The sequence below is a fragment of the Onychomys torridus genome, chromosome 15, assembly GCF_903995425.1.
Source record: "Onychomys torridus chromosome 15, mOncTor1.1, whole genome shotgun sequence".
Classification (NCBI taxonomy): domain Eukaryota; kingdom Metazoa; phylum Chordata; class Mammalia; order Rodentia; family Cricetidae; genus Onychomys; species Onychomys torridus.
In genome coordinates, this window is record NC_050457.1 from 37,800,528 (window position 1) to 37,820,139 (window position 19,612).

The 19,612-nt window shown below is 37.4% G+C and overlaps 1 protein-coding gene across 3 annotated transcripts in view; it reads right to left on the minus strand.

Moving 5' to 3' along the window:
- The window catches only part of Ndufs4 (NADH:ubiquinone oxidoreductase subunit S4), a 122,291-nt gene that overhangs the window by 78,445 nt on the left and 24,234 nt on the right, over positions 1-19,612 (minus strand). For all 3 annotated transcript variants that reach the window (XM_036206896.1, XM_036206897.1, XM_036206895.1), the window contains exon 2: positions 7,724-7,802. In XM_036206896.1, the coding sequence (XP_036062789.1) occupies positions 7,724-7,802 (79 nt within the window). The remainder of the gene's footprint in view (positions 1-7,723; positions 7,803-19,612) is intronic.

Consider the following 19,612-nt stretch of genomic DNA (forward strand, 5'->3'; position numbering starts at 1 on the left):
TGAAGAATCACAGATAATAGAGGTAGCTGAATACTGGAGACGAAAGGCCTTTTGTTCTTCTAGCAATTTAATATAGCCATTCTCTAAGTTTTAATGGCTCTCGTCTACACAGAAAAACTAGTATTTTTAACATTTATTTCCTTTGTAACATTTCAAAGTTTAAGTTCCATACAGCCTAATGATATGTTAGAATAACATTTTTAGAAACGTATTTTGGAAATAAAGTTCTGCATTTATATAGAGAATTATATGTACAAATAACTCTACATAAGCAATCTGACTTACTGATCACCATTGTTAGCTGTACTTGCTTTAAGATTGCCATGCCATGAAGAGTAGAAACACTGCTACTTTAACTATTTAGACAAACTTTCAATAAATTTCACTGCATGTTTTACAGATAAACAGAAAAACTATTTTCATATTAATTGCTATGCTTAGGTGTGCATATATATCGTGATTCAAATATGAAACACAATACTCTTATAAACATATAAACAATCACATTCTATGATTATTACATCACCAATTAACCAATGTAAACAGTACAGAAAGAATCTTTCCTTCTAGTTTAAGCCTAAAAACATGTCTCATTGCTTGAGTCTTTGATATTTTTCAAAATAACAAAATAGATGTGTTATGATCCTAAAGAAGCCGACTGAGGGTGCTACCTTACTTCCATAGAATTAGAATAAACCTCTTCAGTCTTCATAGCTACTCACCATTTTTTAGTAGCTAAAGTAACAGTTCACAGGGAAATACACTATAAAATACTATATAGTTCTTCTTAAATGTAAATGATATTGTGAAGTAACATTTACATTAACCAATGCCTTTTCTTTACGTTTTAAATTTAATAGTCCTATTTACTTGAAGCAACATTATCTATATTTACTGAAAGAAAGAGAAAACCCCACATACTAAACTACCACCATGGTAGGTTCACAGATTGCTATTCTTTGATGTAAAATGAAATACTACTTAGGGAATAAAACATTTAAAAAAAACCCAACAACTCCTGTCTACCCTTCAAAGAGACATATCCTTTGACCCAGTACTCAAGACGAAAGCCTTGAAACTTTGCAAAAGAATGTGTGTGCATGAAGTGCAGACACAACAGACACTCGAGATGCTAGAAGGCGGCACAGGCCAACTGCAGACACCACTTACAATCTGGTAGAGATAGTGCTGCCATCTCCAAAAGAAAGCAATCTCCCCAAAAGAAAACTGAGCCTCATGGGCAAAGGGGGCACACAGTCAAGGAAAACGGAAGCCTGCAACTGAGCTTTATCTTTCTGCACAGGTCACTGTTCTGGTCAACTTTAAATCTAAGTTCATAAATTTCACTCATGAACTTACAGTATGTAAGAGAAGAAAACAACATAAAACACTTATATAGCATATCTACTTGTTTTACTTTTGAGGATTTGCAAAAAGATTATTCAATTAAACAATTATTAGGACAAGTTGAAGTCATGAGAATATTTAGAACAAAGCAACAAAATATTTCTAGATTTAAGTTGCTGCTTACGACATCTGAAACAGTAATATCAAAATCTCACTAGCTAAGATTGCTGCCAGTGTCCTATGGTTACTATCAAATAGCAATGATTTATAGCAAGTAGTGAACAGCTTTAACTGCTATTTTATTGCAATTTATAAGAAACTTAGTAAAATACAACAACAGCAAAAACCTAAAAATGACTATTTTTCATGCATCCTTTACATTTAATAAAAATAACAGCGGCAACTAAAAATGTCCAAAATGCTAGTATTTGACAGTAGTAGTAGTATACTATAAAGACATTTCTCCAGAAAGCTTTGAAATGGCAGCTGCCTTGCCTAATCCTGTACCCCTCAAAAAAAAAAAAAGATTTCAGATTTATAAATTACTAAAAGCTTCCTATTTCATTGGCATTTAAATTGAAGATACATGTACAACCATACAACCTTCATGAAAGTTAAGAACAGGTGGCATTAAGTAGTTTATGGACAAGCTAACTAAGCATGTAAGTGAAAAGTCTTCAAATGTGAGGATACATACAGAAGTGCGTAGGAGTGAAAAGAGATGTGTGGAATGTGACCAACGCTCAACAAGCACTTGGTGAAAAGGAAAGGTGACAGCCAACAGTTTTCATACAACTGATCTACTAATTTCAACTATTAGAGCTTACTTCATAGTTCTTTCATTAAGACCGGAGAACACTCTGATAAGAACATTTGTCTATCTTTGTAGTCATATTTTTAATGGGGTAGTAACTTGTTAATTTAAGAAATATTGACAAGCAAGCAATCAGTACAGTAAAATGAGTAACAATGATTTAAAAGCAATTAAAAGTGCAAGTCTAATTCATGCTTTGGTTATTTAGTGAGTTATTTGAACTACTCAAAAGCTTTAAAGAGCATTAAAAATTTACATTCTCTATTATAAAGTTAAAGGGAGAATAAGAAAACAACATGTTCATCGTATATGAGTATTCATGAAATTTACTGAAAGGAGACTGAGATGCGAAAGAGTCATAAAGCGGGGAAAAGTTGCCTTTCCACTGAAACTCAAAAGCAAGGGCACCCTTCACCCAATCTCTATCATCAGCTCCTCCTCTTACAGAAACCAAGGGCAGAGCAGCCATTTGCAAGCTCTCCTCCACATCTGTGGAAAGGACCACATGTTTAAAAATAATGGTGCAACCACAAAAAAGATTAAAAAAAAAAAAACTGTACTCCTAAATGTAAGATTATTTTAGGATATTTTGAATATCTCATATTTGAATTTTCATTAGTGAAAAGATTAATTAGAAATTTACACTCAACAAACAAGAAAAAAGGCTTCTTAGGAGTTATCCTTAAAATTTCACCACACTCTAATATGAAAGTCTTTATTAATAGTTATCCAGGGAAAGAATTGTACTTCCAGAAGATTTTGTTCTATAACAATTCCATTGTGTCTAGTTCCTAAATGAAAATGCTTCTTTATACTAGAATAATGCTAGCAGACATTGAATGCCTTAAAAAGAACAGAGTGTATAATGTCAATACACAACTGATATTGAGAGAAAAAAACATTTTTTGTACTTTTAATAGTAACATTCATAAAACAATATGGATTCCTTAATTTACACCCTATATAGCAAATTCTGCACATAAGAAGCACTAGCTAAAAAGAAAAACGTCATTTGAATCAGAGGACAACAGTCCAAAATAATAATCAGTCTATGCTCAAGCTGGAAGAAAAGAAACTTGACTTGACAGCCCACATAAAAACTGATGAGCTTCTAGTGTTCCATGAAATCCACATAACAATGTATGAAGGCTCAGTCTTCAGAGGTCCTTCAGAAAGTGCTGTCATTAAAAGACTGGCAACACTTGCCACCACACCCTGCATGCACCACATCTGCAGTGGCATAAGAAAATCTGACGATAACATTTTAAAGAGATTCAGTGCAATTACAAGGAACTCAAGATGATAAATTACCAGGAAAGCATTCAAAAGCCCTGGGCCATTTCACCCAAATAAAAGACTTAGAGGGATGACTACTGTTACTGTCTCAAGATTTTGTTTTACTCTTAAATATTACTGGAATTCCAGTGATGATTTTTTTACATAAGCTATAGCTATAGATGTTTACTATGGGATACATGCTAATGTGTTGTTTGTTTTTTACTCTTTTGGGGGGCCTGCCGCCCAGCTCCCAAAGGGAAGCTTGTTCTTCATTATAAATACCCAGCTTCAGCTTGGCTTATTTCTTGTCTACTTTTCTTAACTTAACTTATCCCATCTACCTTTTGCCTCTGGACTTTTCCTGTTCTCTTACTGCTGCTAATCTTACTCTTCCTCCGTGGCTTGCTGTGCAAGCTGGGTGGCTGACCCCTGGAGTCCTTCTTCTCTCGCTACCTCATCTCTTTTCACTCCTCTATCTCTTTTTCTTCTCCTCCTCCCACATTTCTCCTTCTATACATTCTCTCTGCCTGCCAGCCCCTCCTATCCTTCCTCCTGCCTTGCTATTGACTGTTCAGCTCTTTATTAGACCATCAGGTGTTTTAGACAGGCACAGTAACACAGCTTCACAGAGTTAAACAAATGCAACATAAACAAAAGCAACACACCTTAAAATAATCTTCCACAACACTAATGAAGTAAAATTTTAATATACACTTGAGATATAGTTGCATTTTTGAAGCTATCTTTAATAGATATCTAGCTTAATAGTGCTTTGGTTGCAATACATGAAAACAATGCATTTTCTCATAGACATTAGTCAGAAAAAACAATTCTTTAATAATGCTAATAGTTTAATATCTGGTTATTCGTTTTGTTATCTTTAAAATTTTACCCATGAATTCATCATGTTATACTGATTCGTGGAAGTATGTATATACTCTAAATACATATCCCCAACATACTTCATTACCACATTTTTAAAAATTACATTTGTTACTATAAATTCCAAACATATTGAAATAGGACTGAAGCACTACAAAAGCATCCAATTTAATCAGGTCAGCAGCAGAACCAAAGTTGATAAAAATTATAATTTTCAGGATAGCTCAGTAAGTGAAGTTTTTGCCAAGCAAGCAAGCAAGAGAACGTCAGTTCGCTTCTCAGCAGCCATGTAAAAATCCAAACATGATGTGTGCTTATAATTTCAGCAGAGGAAAAGTAGAGGCAGGAGGATTTCTGGGGCTTGTATCCAGCTACCAGAGCCAAATTAGTAAAAGAGCTTATCCCCAAACAAAGGTGGGCAGCTCCTGAGGCCATGCCTCAGCGGCCGCACCTGAGGCTCACTGCCCACCTCTGGAGCACACACAGGCACACAGGTTTACACCCACAGACATCCATACACGCACACCAAAAGTGTGTTTTAACTACCAAAGAATTACAATTTTCACTTAAAGGCTCAAGTTCACCACGGAGAACATTTTCTTGAAGTTAGTAGGTTCATTTTGTTGGCAAAGACTTGTGACCAAATAATACCCAGTCTGTTGTCTGATGCTGTTATTTCAATTAAAAGTTCTACCATAAAAAGTGGCTAATTACACCTGCAGCAATATTAAAGCACACATGGTTTTTCCTAAGGACAACCACTGTGCTCTGGTGAGTAACAGAAATAGTTATTATAGTTCTTATGGCTCTGGTGGCTGGTATAATTATTTATAATAGTGATATTAAAGTGATAGTTTCACATCCTTTAAAATATTCATAGTATTTACATTCTGAAATACTTTTATCATTAATGTTGATACATACATATAGCATATATGTAGAACAATCTGCTCAAATGCAAACATAATTGATTCTAAATACTCTCTCTGTGTTTGTGAATGCTCTGTTGAGCCCATGACCTTCTCATTATGTTACTTATTTAGCCTTTCTTCAGAAGCTACGTAGGAACAAGATATGAAAATCTAGCAATATTTTGTTGCCTGTTAGATTATTAAGTGCTATAATAATATAAAATTTATTTATATATAAAAATGAATAGCTAAAACTCTAATTTAGGGGTTCGGTCATCATTATTAAATATTACTCCAACTGTGACTGTGTGCAGGAACTCAGCTGATCTCTGCTAGAATACTGTACTGGCATTTGACTGACATACTTCAAGAAGAGTAACAGTGCTGGGGGACATGCATGTAGAGCAAAATCCATCAGCAGCACAACTGATTTTGTGGCATGTTACTTGAAAGCATCACACCAAAGCAGTCTAAATACCTCAATGGTTTGTTTAGAGCAATAGTTCTCAACCTTCCTAACATTGCCACCCTTTAAAACAGTTTCTCATGTTGTGGTGAACCCCAACCATAAAATTACTTTTATTGTTATTTCATAACTCTAGTTTTGCTACTGTTATGAACCATAATATAAATACTTGATATGTAGGGTATCTGATATGTGACCCCTATGAAAGGATTACTCGACCCTTAAAGGATCACAATGCACAGGTTGAAAACTGCTAGTTTGGAGTAATATATAAATTGGTTGAGTCTTTAAAATAGAAAGAACCAGGAAACACTATTAATAAATTCTATAAAATGTGAATAATCAGTAATACTGTAACAATAAGCTAATCTCTGTGTTCCAATGAGATGGTCAGAGGGAAATTAAAACACTAGTGTTGTCATTAACTAATGCTTAGAATACATGTCATAGGAAAGACTTGTTCCTATTACACACAACTGCCTTCTTTTATTCTTGCCTAAACAAGTATACTTAATTATGTTTTAAAATGAATAGATGGCGACTGAATAAAGACCTAGGGTTAGTACAAAGCTTCTGGGTAGGGAAGCAAGAACTCTGAATGCAGGTTGGGGATTTAGCTCAGTGGTAGAGTGCTTGCCTAGCAAGCGCAAGGCCCTGGGTTCGATCCTCAGCTCAAAAAAAAAAAAAAAAAAAGAACTCTGAATGCAAGAAAAAAGAATAGCAAGTTCCATGTCTACAGAATACTCCAGTACAAAACAAACCTACACAGAAAGACAGGAACTAAATCACGCAAGGTCTTGGAGACCATCAGGATTTTAAAGTTAACTGTTAGGGCAACAGAAACCACCAAAGGATTATACACAAGAGATGACAAACCAACATTAAAAAAAAAGCATTCACTGGTGTGGTGGCGCAGGCCTTTAATCCCAGCACTCAGGAGACAGAGCCAGGCAGATCTCTGTGAGATTGAAGCCAGCCTGGTCTACAGAGAGATTTCCAGGACAGCCAGGGCTGTTACACAGAGAACCCGTCTCAAAAACAAACAACAAAACAAAACCTCTATTCTGACTCTCCTGGGGCAAACGAAGCAGGAGACTGAAACTCAGAGGGGAGAACAATTATGACAGCACTGCAGTAATCTACACAACACTGTCTTCACCAAGATGATGGCAGGCACAACGGACAGGGCTAGCAGACACTGGAAAAAAAGTCAGTTAGCCTGAGGTCTAAGAGAAATTTTCCCAACTGTCTGCTTACTTTTCTATTTATTAATTCATCTAGTATCTTTAGTAGTATCAATAGGAATTTCAGAATGGCTTGCTTGGATCATGCTTACAGGTTCAAAGTTGAGTGATAAAAGATTCCATCATTAGAAAGGGACTGGTGGTGCTGGGGTAGAGCTCAGTGTAGAAAGCCTGTCTACGAGGGGGTAATTAAGAGATCCTTCCACTTATACCATAAACCACACAGTAAATGAAATGCATACTTATTCTACTATTATATATTTGTGCCAGTAGTCTTGAAAACATTACAAACATTGTGCTGTTGTATAATATGTGCCTTTGTATCAAACAGCATCTAAACACTGAGAATATTGTTATTTTATTGACTGATGATGGAAAAATATTATTATTTATTTGTTGTTAGCTGTAATTTAACTCCTTAGTATGCAGAAATGATATTTATGGGCACACATACAGACAGTGATAATAACATTGCATGGTTCTAGAAAAACCCAGTATATTTAATTTAGAGAACACTAGTAAGTATCATATAACTTAAGTAGAAATGTAATTTAGAAAATTTAAAAAGAATATTTCAAAGACTTCCAATTACTACTCATCAGCACTTCAAAAACCTTTACTTTCTTAGTATTAGTATATGATGTTTGCATATAATATTCAATTGTTTATTTTACTGTGAAAGTCTTAAAGTTTGTGTATAACTTTCCTAGAACTGGAACACTAAACCGAATAACCTATGGTACAGAACAACCCCATGGCAGCACGCTGAAGGAGTCCTTACCAGTTTTTCATCAACTGTTATGAGCTGTGTGTCCTGAGTCTGGTGCTGCGCCAGCTTCCATGTGGATGTGCCCAAGTACCTGCAGTACAAGGCCTGGGGTTAGAGTGATCCGTGCCACACAGACAGACGCAGACAGACCCACATACGTAAACCCGCCACTCTGACAGTTCTGTCTCCTTCCGAATGAAAGGAAGGGAAAGAGAGAAGACAGCACAAAGCCCTGTTCTGCCCAATTAGTTCTGTCTGCTGAGGTTTTGGCGAACTCTCACTTGACAGCTCACAACAGGCGGTGCTTGCTGTCAGTCTGCAGCCTCTCACAAAAAGGCCACCAATGACAAGTACTGGACTGCTCTCTGAGGGCACAGTGGTTGGTTTGTCAAGACTAGGCGAAAACATGCAGAACAGTATCTATGAACTCTGCTGGAATGCCGAATCCTAAACGGTGGCATCAGGAAGGGGCGGGGCTCAGTTATAAGGACGACCTCCTCATTTCACTCTCAATCTAGAAGCGATTTAAATACAAAGTATTTGCATGGTTAACTACTGTTGTTAGTCTACTCCACTACCTTTTCTACAATGCTGAAAAAGGCCTGAATACCGAAACAGAACTGCTAAGTTGGAAGTAGTTGGGCACAAAATCCATCCCCTTCATGACTACTTCTTCCTTTGACATAGGTCTCACATATTCTAGCTAGCCTTGAACTCGCTATATAGATAAGGACTCCTGACACTATACCACCATGCCAGTTTATGTGGTAGTGGGGACTGAACCAGGGTTTCTGAGTACTCAGCAATCATTCTACAGACTGAGCTACACATCCCCAGGCCCACAATTTAATATTTTTTACAAGAAAAAACTTTTAAGACTTGCTATATTGCAAAGGATCTCAACCTTTTCTGGGCTGGGGTGTGTGTGGCTGTTTTGTTTTTGAGACATGGTCACACCATGCAGCCCTGGCTGGTCTTGAACTTGCTATGTTGACCACACTGGCCTTGAACTCAGAGATCCCTCACTTCTGCCTTTAGAGTGCTGGAATTAAAAGTGTGCACCACCATGGCTAGCAGGATTCTAATTTTTATTTAAAATAATACATTCCTGTATTTAACTTCAGAAAAATTGCCTACATGAAAAAGCATGTATAATATATATATTTGTATAGGTTATGTGCTAAATAAATAATACTCCCTAGTTAAATTTCAAAATGCAGGGGGAAAAATGTTCTCTAGTTTCAAATATTTCAGGTAGCAACAAAGGGCCAGAGTCAACTATGACGTCAACAGTAATAATTCTACCCATGGCAGAGTAGCAGAGTAACAGTGCATCTGCCTTGGAAGCACAAGGCCCCGACTTGATACTCAGCACATCTCCTGACCCTAAGGAATATACCTGTAGCATATACTCTTTTAAACCAAATGTACGGTAAAATAACCAACATTAGATAACAAGCAAGGAGAAAGTATTTACAAGACAGTAAAGACAACTTCCAAATAGGCAAGAACAATACACTGAACTGGGATAATTCCAAAGGTTTCAAAGATTTAGCAACAAAATAAAAGCAGGGAAAGAACATGTTAGCATTTATCTATTTACAAATGAGCAATAAGTAAATGAAAAAATGTTCAAGGCTACTAAGAATTAGGAAAACACAAGTCAAATTACAATGACGTGCTACTTCATATATCCTTTAGGACAGTTATGTACAAACAGATCATACTCATTGACAGGAACAAAGAGAAACTAAAATCTCTGTGGAATATGAGATGATACAGAACTATGCAGAATAATGTGGTAGTATCTTAAAAAAAAAAAAATTAAACACAGGCCAGACAGTGGTGGTGCACACCTTTAATCCCAGCACTCAGGAGACAGAGCCAGGCAGATTTCTGTGAGTTCAAGTCCAGCCTGGTCTATAGAGCAAGATCCTGAACAGGCACCAAAACTACCCAGGGAACCCGTCTTGAAAAACAAAACAAAAAAAGTAAACACAGAATTATTGTTTGAAGTGGCCATCCCATTACTGAGTATATGCTCCAAAGAATGAAAGTGGTGTCTTGAGATCTTTATACAGCAGCACTCCTAACGGTGCTACACAGTCAAAAGCAAAAATAAGAAAGCACTGAGAATCGTATAACCACTTACTTTTTTGTAACTGGACTGATCACATTTCCAGATATCTACACTATTAATCTTATTAATTCTCTGCTCAAACGATAAATTTCTGCCTGCTATGCCTGTAATTATCAGCTACCATTATTAAAGTATATAAATCATTTATTTGCGTGCACGTGTGTGTGTGTGTGTGTGTGTGTGTGTGTAAATTTACTGAGAGAGAGAGAGAGAGAGAGAGAGAGAGAGAGAGAGAGAGAGAGAGAGAGACACTAGATATTGAGAGGTCTTATTTCTAACTCTGGCCTTACAATTTACTATCTCTGTGAGCAAAGCATTTAACTACTATGCTTCCAGATGTCACTCTTTTTGCCATGTTTGACCATTCTTCTTCTTATTCTTCTTCTTATTATTATTATATTTGTGTTTTAATTTTACACATCAGCCTTGGGTTCCCCTGTCCTCCCCCCTCTCACCCCTGCCCCCACCTTTCCCTCATCTGCTCCCCTCCATTCCCATCTCCTTCAGGGCCAAGACTCCCCTGGGGATTCATTTAAACCTGGTGGATTCAGTACAGGCAGGTCCAGTCCTCTCCTTCCAGGCTGAGCAAAGTGTCCCTGTGTAAGCCCAAGGTTCCAAACAGCCAGCTCATGCACTAAGGACAGGTCCCGGTCCCACAGCCTGGGTGCCTCCCAAACAGATCAAGCTATTCAATGGTCTCACTTATCCAGAGGGCCTGATCCAGCTGGAGGCTCCACAGCCTTTAGTTCATAATTCATGTGCTTCCATTCGTTTGGCTATTTGTCCCCGTGCTTTTCCAATCTTGGTCTCAACAATTCACACTCTTACAGTCTCTCCTCTTTCTTGACAATTGGACTCCTGGAGCTCCACCTGGGGCCTGGCTGAGGATCTCTGCATCCACTTCCTTCAGTTATTGGATGAGAGTTCCAGCACGACCGTTAGGGTGTTTGGCCATCTGATCACCAGACTAGGTCAGATCAGGCTTTCTCTCGACCATTGCCAGCAGACTACAGAGGATGCATCATTGTGGATTTCTGGGGACCTCTCCAGCACTCTGCCTATTCCTGTTCTCATGTGGTCATCATTTATCATGGTCTGTTATTCCTTGTTCTCCCTTTCTGTTCTTGATCCAGCTGGGATCTCCTGCTCCCCTAAGCTCTCTTTCCCTCAAATTGTGCCCTTCATTACTCCCACTGTCATCCAGGTTGTTCATGTAGATCTCATCCATTTCTCTGTCATTGGGTGATCCCTGGGTCTTTCCTAGGGTCCCGTTTTCTAGGTAGCCTCCCTGGAGTTGTGTAGCAGTCTAGTCATCTTTGTTTTACATCTAGTATCCTCCTATGAGTGAGTACATACCGTGTTTGTCCTTCTGAGTCTGGGTTACCTCACTCAGGATGATTTTTTCTAGATCCATCCATTTGCCTGCAAACCTCATGATGTCATTGTTTTTCTCTGCGGAGTAGTACTCCATTGTGTATATGTACCATATTTTCTTTATCCATTCTTCAGTTGAAGGGCATCTAGGTTGTTTCCAGGTTCTGGCTATTACAAACAATGCTGATAGGAACATAGCTGAGCAAATGCCCTTGTGGTATGATTGAGCATTCCTTGGGTATATGACCAAGAGAGCTACAGCTGGGTCTTGGGGGAGATTGATTCCCAATTTTCTAAGGAAGCGCCATATTGATTTCCAAAGTGGCCAGGTGTCATTCTTGATGTTTCTAAATTGAGGAATTTACTGCTCTAACATGTCTAATAATGACAGCCTATGTGATTCTAATAAGTACAAATGCGTAAACTTGTAATTTGAAGAATTCTCTGTATAATAATAGTATCTATATAATAACACATGAAATTTTCCTTAAAAATCTACAGTTACAACTTAAGTTTCCTAATTCATATCTTCATGGATGAACACTTGGGTTATTTTGCAAAAAAAGAAAAAAAAAGTACCAATGTAAATGCTTTTCTGCAGACACAAAGTTTCAGCTCATTTGAGAAAATACCTATGTGAAGAATTGCTAATCATATGATAATACTGCCTGTTAATAAACTCCCACACTGCTCTCCAATGTGGCTGGACCACCTTGCACTCACACTAACCATAGTGAGGGTTTTTTTCCTATTCTTGCTAGTATCTTACTACGGTCACTGTGGCTATCAGCCATTCTTACAGGTGAGCAGTGCTCTCTCGCTGTTGCTAGCACCTTGCCCCGTATTTCAAATGGGCTATTTTAAAATTTTCCTATTTATTATTTGTGTGTGTGTGTGTGTAGGGTGGTACATGAGCCAAGGCATGCATATGCATGTAAAAGTCAGAGAATAACTTTATGGACTTGGCTGTCTTTTACCTTTACTGTAACTCCTTTGGTGAGGAGTCAACAGTACTTTTTAAAAAATTTCTGCAAATAACTGAGTATCAGTTTATAAACATTAGAGTTAGGCTAGTAATTTCAAGACCAGAAATGACCCATTGTGTATAGAATAAAATTCCTAATCTTAATCTTACACAAATCTCTAAGGAATTAATTAATCCTTAGCCTTTTTTATTAAAATCCATTGTGTTTGTTTCCAACTTCTTAAAAACCGAATTAACCCAAATTCATATTAAATCTGAAAGTATTCAGTTCCATGTAAAACCACAGGAAAATATTACTGAGATTCTAATAGAAATGATAAAGTGATAATATATGTTCTCCACATCACAGTAATTATCTTGGACCTGAAGTGTGTTGATATGTTAATAACTAATGATCTTAAACTTTTTCAAGAATTTGAATATAGAAATTTTAAATTATCTTCAGCATACTGTATTCTCCAGAAAGAAGCAATAATCCGTCATCCATGAGAAAATTAAGAATAACAGGATTAAAGAGTACAGCAGAGCAGCTCATGGGGTGAAGATGCACAATTCCTGGGATCCACACGGTAGAAGAAGAAAACCAACCCCCACACGTTGTCCTCTGACCTTCGTTTGTCCACCTTAGCTTGCACATGTTTGTGTGTGTCTCAAAATTACCAAGAGACCATTTTAATATGCTGGGAAAATACACAGAATAGAATAAAAGGAAAAATAAAGATCCTACATATACTTTAAGTTCAAAGGAAATAACAGTGAAAACATTTCATTTGTAATCTTTTCATCAAAGCTAATTTACCTTATAATTCAGTAATTTCTATAATTGAGTACTTAATACTAACTTAAACTGCCAACTGGTCAAATCAATAAATGTAAATATCTTCTGCTCATAGGTGACCCTTCTATTCCTATGAGCAGGAAAAACTTGTGATAGGAACTAATCGTATAGAATATGCTAAAAGACTATCACAAGATCTAAATTCAACAATCGGCCACAGCAGAGGGGAAAAAAGAACCATATAAACCTGACATGAAGAAGAAAAGGGGGGCATGCAGGGTGGAGAGAGGGTTTAGCAGTTAAAGGACTCAGGTTTGGTTCTGAACACCCACAGGGCTAAAACTTAGTTTGGGGATCTAACATCCTCTTCTGTCCTTGGGGACACCAAGCACGCATGGTACACATGCGCAAGCAGAGGGTAGCCCTTATTCATGTTGCTCTAAACAACATCTCCGACATGAAAACTTCCATTAAATGTTTGTGGTTATCAAACAGAAAGTTATGGATCAATGCATTTTTCAAATACTTGATGGAAACATCAGGTAAGATGGGTTTCAACAAATGGAGAACTCTCTTACTATAGGTTCAAATACTATCTTGCAATATTCTCAACTTTTGAACTGGTGGAAGCCAGTGGCCCGCTAATATAGTCCAAAAAGGTTTACCTTATAGTCACAAGAACGTAAGACAGACATAGGGGTGGGCAACGAATGGATATTAGAGACCAAAGATAAGCCAGGATAATTTAGTTCTGAACCTTCAAACCTTCTTTCTAGTCTATAAAATAGTGAAGTTTTAGCCAGCTAGCCTTGTGGAATCTTTTTTTAAAGAAAACATTTTCAGAGTTTAGAGAAGATGGCTCAGTGTAAGAGCACTTATTGTTCTTGCAGAGGACCTGGGTTCAGTTCCCAGAACCCACATCACAGATCACTCTATCTGCTGTAACTCCAATTTCATTGGCTCTCACGCCCTCTTCTGGACTCCTCAGGCACTGCACACAGTGGTACACATGCAATTCATGAAGGCAAAACACTCATACACATGAAATAAACCAGTAAAAAATTTAAAAATCTTTTGATAATGTGTATATGTGTGGATGTGTGCATGTGTATACTGGTAACCTCTCTAGGATTATCCTGGAGCAGGAGTTATAAGCAGTTGTAAACTGCTCATCATAGGTACTGGGAATAAAACTTAGGTCCTCTGGAAAAGCAGTACATGCTACCCTTTGTATAACCTTTAACATAGTTATGGCTTTTTTTTTTTTTCCTGGCACATCAGTTAACAAAACACACACAAAAGCACTACAACTAAGATCACTTCTAATGGTAAGTAACAATAAGCTTTCCCTCTAAGACGAGAAAAAAAAAGACAAGACTATTTCCTCTAGCCATGCATAATCAGTAGAAGTTCAAGATAATTCACTAAGTACAGGAGATGAAAATCACTGGGACTGGTGGCACATACCTTCAATCACAGGACTTGGGAGGTAGAGGCAGGCAGACAAAGGCCAGTCTGGTCTACATAGGGAGTTTCAGGTCATGCAGTGTTACAAATAAATGCATAGTTAGATGATACATAGATAAATAAGTAAACAGATAAATAAATAAATAAGCAAGCAACCTATGAGTAAATAAAGAAGACAGAAAGAAAACTAAATATATTAGACAAGAATAAAATGGTCTTTGTTTGCCAATGACATCATAGTCTATCTGAGCCTAAAGAAAAACACAAGGAATCACTGAATGGTCTCCTAAGAGTAGTTAATGATTATAATAGGGAGGTTACATAATATAATATTAATATACCAAAGTCAACTGCTTTCCTAGCTACCACCAATAAATAAGCAACTGGAATGTGATATTAAAAACACAATTGTACATGTCAACACAACAATATAGTCGTGCTATAAGATAGCATTTTATCAACAAATCATGTGGTTTCCATAGGATCACAGCCTCCAGTAGCATCACAGGTGTCTCAGTTCACCAAAGTACACTCTATGTTTGTCCAATGAAGAAGTCATTCATGCATTTCTCAGAATTTATTCCCACAGTTAAGTGACATACAACTGTAAATATTTAGATGAAGATCTAACTGTGTATTAGATCTTTATAAGCCAAACTAGAAAACTCTAGTGAAAGAGAACATAAGATAGCTAAATAATGACGATATATTTTATATTCGCAAACAGTGATACATGGTATCGTTAATACATCAGTTCTTTCCAAATTATGCTATAGATGTAACAATCTCTATCAAAATCCCACTAAGTTACTTTTCAGACATTAGTAAACTAACCCTGACTTTCATATTCACAGACAAAAGATCCGAACTGCCAAAACAATGCTGAAGGAAAATTAGCAAGGTCAGAAGACTGATATTTCCTAATTGTGGAACTTAAAACATGTCTGCATGTGGCAATGGATACACAAAAGATAAGTGAATCAACATAACACAACTAATAGCCCAGAAAGAGACTATTTAAATATAATCAACTGACCTTTGGAAAGGGGCAAGGCCAATGTAATAACGTGGGGGAAAATCTATCTAGTGATTTTAATGCTGCATCTGTCGGCCTGTCATGTCTGTGCGGGCATGTGCAGCCCGGGGTTGGCAACGGGAGCCCTCTTCTATAGCTCTCCCCTTCATTTGAGAAAGGGACCTCGCTGAACCTGAGGCCAGCAATCTGGAGGTCTGCCTGCCTGTGCCTCCCGGCACCTCACTTCCAGGCTCATGCTGTCACACTGACCTTCTCCATATGAGTTCTGGGGATCTGAACCTGGGTCCTGGTATGTGTGCAGCAAGTACTGTACCCACTGAGTCTTCTTCCCATACTCCATATACTGGCCTTAAACCTTTCACCAAAGGTTTGGTCTATTATCCAAAATAGACCAAAAGGTCTAATATTAAGAAGCAAAAACTGCCAAGATTCTTCTAGGTGCTCTTGTGGCAGGCACTGAGTTTGTAGCTTCCAAAAATGATTCGTGACATACAAAAATGGGTCAATTATAATTCATTAAAAAGAAAGCTACTGCACTATGAAAATATACTGTTTTTAAAAATCAAAAGGAAAGCTACAGACTAAGAGACTGTATTTGCAAAACATCTATCTTAATAAAAAAAGTCACATCCGTAATACACAGGCATCTCATAAATTTCACTAAGAAAACAACCTAATTAAGAAGGAGGCAAAAGATGTTATCAGACACCTCATCAAGCAGACACAAAGTGGGGGCAGAGTGATGCATGTTCTAACCCCCAGGTCTTGGGAGGCAGAGGCAGGAAGACTACTATGAGTTCAAGCCAGCATGATCTGCATACCCAGTTGCAGACCAACCAGGACTACATAGTAGAATCCTATACTCTCAAAAACCAATACAACCACAATAACAATGAGATGATAATCAGTACATATGAAAAGGCGGTCCACATCATGCGTCATTTGGTAATCACAAATTAAAATTAAAACAACAGTCAGATAGATGGAACCGCCGATCTACTAGAATAGCTAAATTTCACCTGCCTGGTCTACATAGTGAGTTCCAGGCCAGCTAGGGCTATGTAGAGAGACCCTGTCTCAACAAAACAATACAATACAAAACAAAAAACAGCTAAATTTCAAAACACTGGCAAGGATGAGACGACCAGGGAGTCTCATTCATCACTGGACTACAAAAAGGTACAGCCACTTGGAGGCATGTATGACAGCTTCTTACAAAGCTAACACAAGAACAACTATGTGTCTAAGCTACATGCTTAATGTCTACAAAAAATGCAAAATAGTCAGGAAAACAAAAGTAAACAAGCAAAAAACCTTTTAAGATATGACAGTCAAGGCTGGGTCTGAAGAACCACCCCTTTAATACAGCATTCAAGAGGCAGAGGCAGGCAAATCTCAGTGAGTTTGAAACCAACTTGGTCTACAGTGCCAAGACAGCTATGCTAAATAGTGAGACCATATCTGAAAATTAAAAACAAACACAAAACAAATAAAACAAAAAACCTACTCCATGTCCATCATAAAAGTATTATTACCAAAACAAAGAGAAAGCAACAAGAATTGGCAAGGGTATGGAGAAATTTGTTCTCTGCAACCCCAGGGAAAGGAGTGCAGCCCCCTCCAAATGTTAAGATGAAGTTATTGCAGTATCCAAAACTCCATTTCAGAGGCTAGCCAAAGACACTGAGAGCAGAGATTCAGAGACATGCTTGTACACTCAACAAGTGTAACAGCACTAACCACAAATAGCCAAAAGGTGGAAACAATTCCAGAATCTATTGACAGGTAGTGGACAAATACAATGTGGTGAATATACACACAACAGAACATTTACTCCAAGGAAACTGGTTCTGGCAGATAATACAAAACTGATGGACCTTGAAGACATTGTGGGAAGTGAAATAAAGCACTTGCAAAGGAAACGTGTGTTTCAAGAAGCATCAAAACACATAGGATGTATCTGAGTGGCTGCCAGAGGCTGGAAGGTTGAGAAGAAACATCAGATAATGGGTCAGAGTTTCCACTGGGATTATGAAAAGTTCAGAACAGCACAGTGTTGACAGTGGCAGTTGTCACAATAATGTGAACGTACAGGATGCTCACTTACACTTGAAACAAACAGAAGAGTTTATTTTACATATGAATATTTTATCACAATGAAAACCTGAGAGACCAGCCATGGTGGTGTATATCTGAAGCCCCCGGGACTTGGAAGGCTGAGAAAAGAGAATGGTGCATTCAAAGCCAGCTGGAGCTATACAATTAAAACCCCGTCCAAAAGAAAGAGTATAGTTTGTGAGAACTGTTGAGCCCCCTAGTTTATCCTGATAAAGAAAAAGGCTCACTAGAGGTTTCCAAAGTTGTAGACTTGTAACTTTGCCTAGAGAATGTCTCTTCACATATGCATGTAGAAATACTATGTCTGTATATATTAACCACTCAGCTCACAAAAGTCCAGATTGAGCTGCTGAACTTCACAATAATTATTCATTTGTACTGCATTATGTAGCAAATTTTCCAAAATTATACACTTTTGAAAAAAATTATACATTTTAGAAACTTCTAGTGTCTGTGTAACAAAATATGGTCATGCTTTTTGTGACCATATGTCCCACCAATTGCCACCCTTACTATTTTTTAGACCTTGGGCTAACATCAGTGTTCAACACACATTCTGCACAGAAACAGTTGCTAATGTTGAATCATTCTCCACTTCATCAATGTATATACTCTAAGCAAATCCATGAGGGCAATTATTCTTCCAACCCTCTTACAAGAACTTGAAGGACAAAACAGAAGGGAAAGTCGGCCTAGGAGAGCAGTGAGTGCTCTAGTCTATGACATTTTAAGTTACCTACTTCACTTTTTGGCATCAAAAAAAAAATTCATTATTAAACATAAAAATTTTATTCATAACAGAAACAAAATTAACCGATTTGTATATATTTGTTTTTGTTGCCACATAAAAATAGAGAAATACTTATTCTTTAGAATATTCTAAACACACCTCAAAGATAGGGGAAGCAAGCCTTCACAAGAGACTTCTTTGCAAGGAGGGAGACAAGGCCTAAGTGACAAAGACCATCAGAACACTGAACAGACCCCACAAGTTGATATCATAACTGGCAATGATAGGAACTGGTAAAGTTATGATATCAACTTGGAAAGCATATCTAAAAATGCTATAATAAATACATTTGTATTGAAGACTCTAATAAGAAAATTTTCATGAACTTCCTTTGCCATAAAATTGAAAACAATTTTCTTTTACCTACTAATCACAAACAGGTAACTATTTAGTTCTCTTAAAATACTAAAAAGTTGGGGCTTTTATGAAGAATTTTAAAAACTTAAAGTTTATTGTAAATTACCTTAAGATAATTATCTTTGTAAAATATTTTGCCTTTTAAAAAAAAAAAAATACCAGACAAAGGACCTATTTTACAATCCCTTCCAGAAGCTAGTAATTGGAAGAGTCTTGGATGTTACAATAGTCACATAGTCACCTTGTTCAATAATCAACTTCACAGCTTCCTCATATACAGGCTGCATGCTATAAACAGCATCTTATTTTGCATGGGAATTACAATGAATATAGGCTTTGACACTGACTGCTTTTCATTTGTGTGGGAAAGTTGTGTACATGTGTGTAGGTGTGCTAGCACTGTGTGGATATGTGGAGGGCCAGAGGTTGTTAGGTGGTATTCACCACCTTTTTGAGGCAGAGCCTCTCCTGGGATCTTGCAACTTCAGTTAGACTGGCTAACTGGTCAATATTTTAGGATATCTACCCCTCAGTCCAGATTACAGACACACGTTAAAAGGGATGGATTTGACATGGGTGTTGGGGATCTGAACTCAGGTCCTCATGTTTGCATGGCAAGTACCTTATTCACGGAGCCATCTGAAGCCTCTGCATAGTTTTTCAATATCTTGGCAAATTCTAAGAATTCTTTGTGTCAGCTGTAACTAGCAGCTTTCCCATCATGCTGATTCAGTAACTTGGTTTGAGCATCTTTTCGGGGAGGCCCCAGGCTGCTGATTTTTTTTAAAGGATTTTTTATTTTATGTGTTTGTGTTTATCTGCATTTTTGAATATGTACCATGTTTATACCTGATGG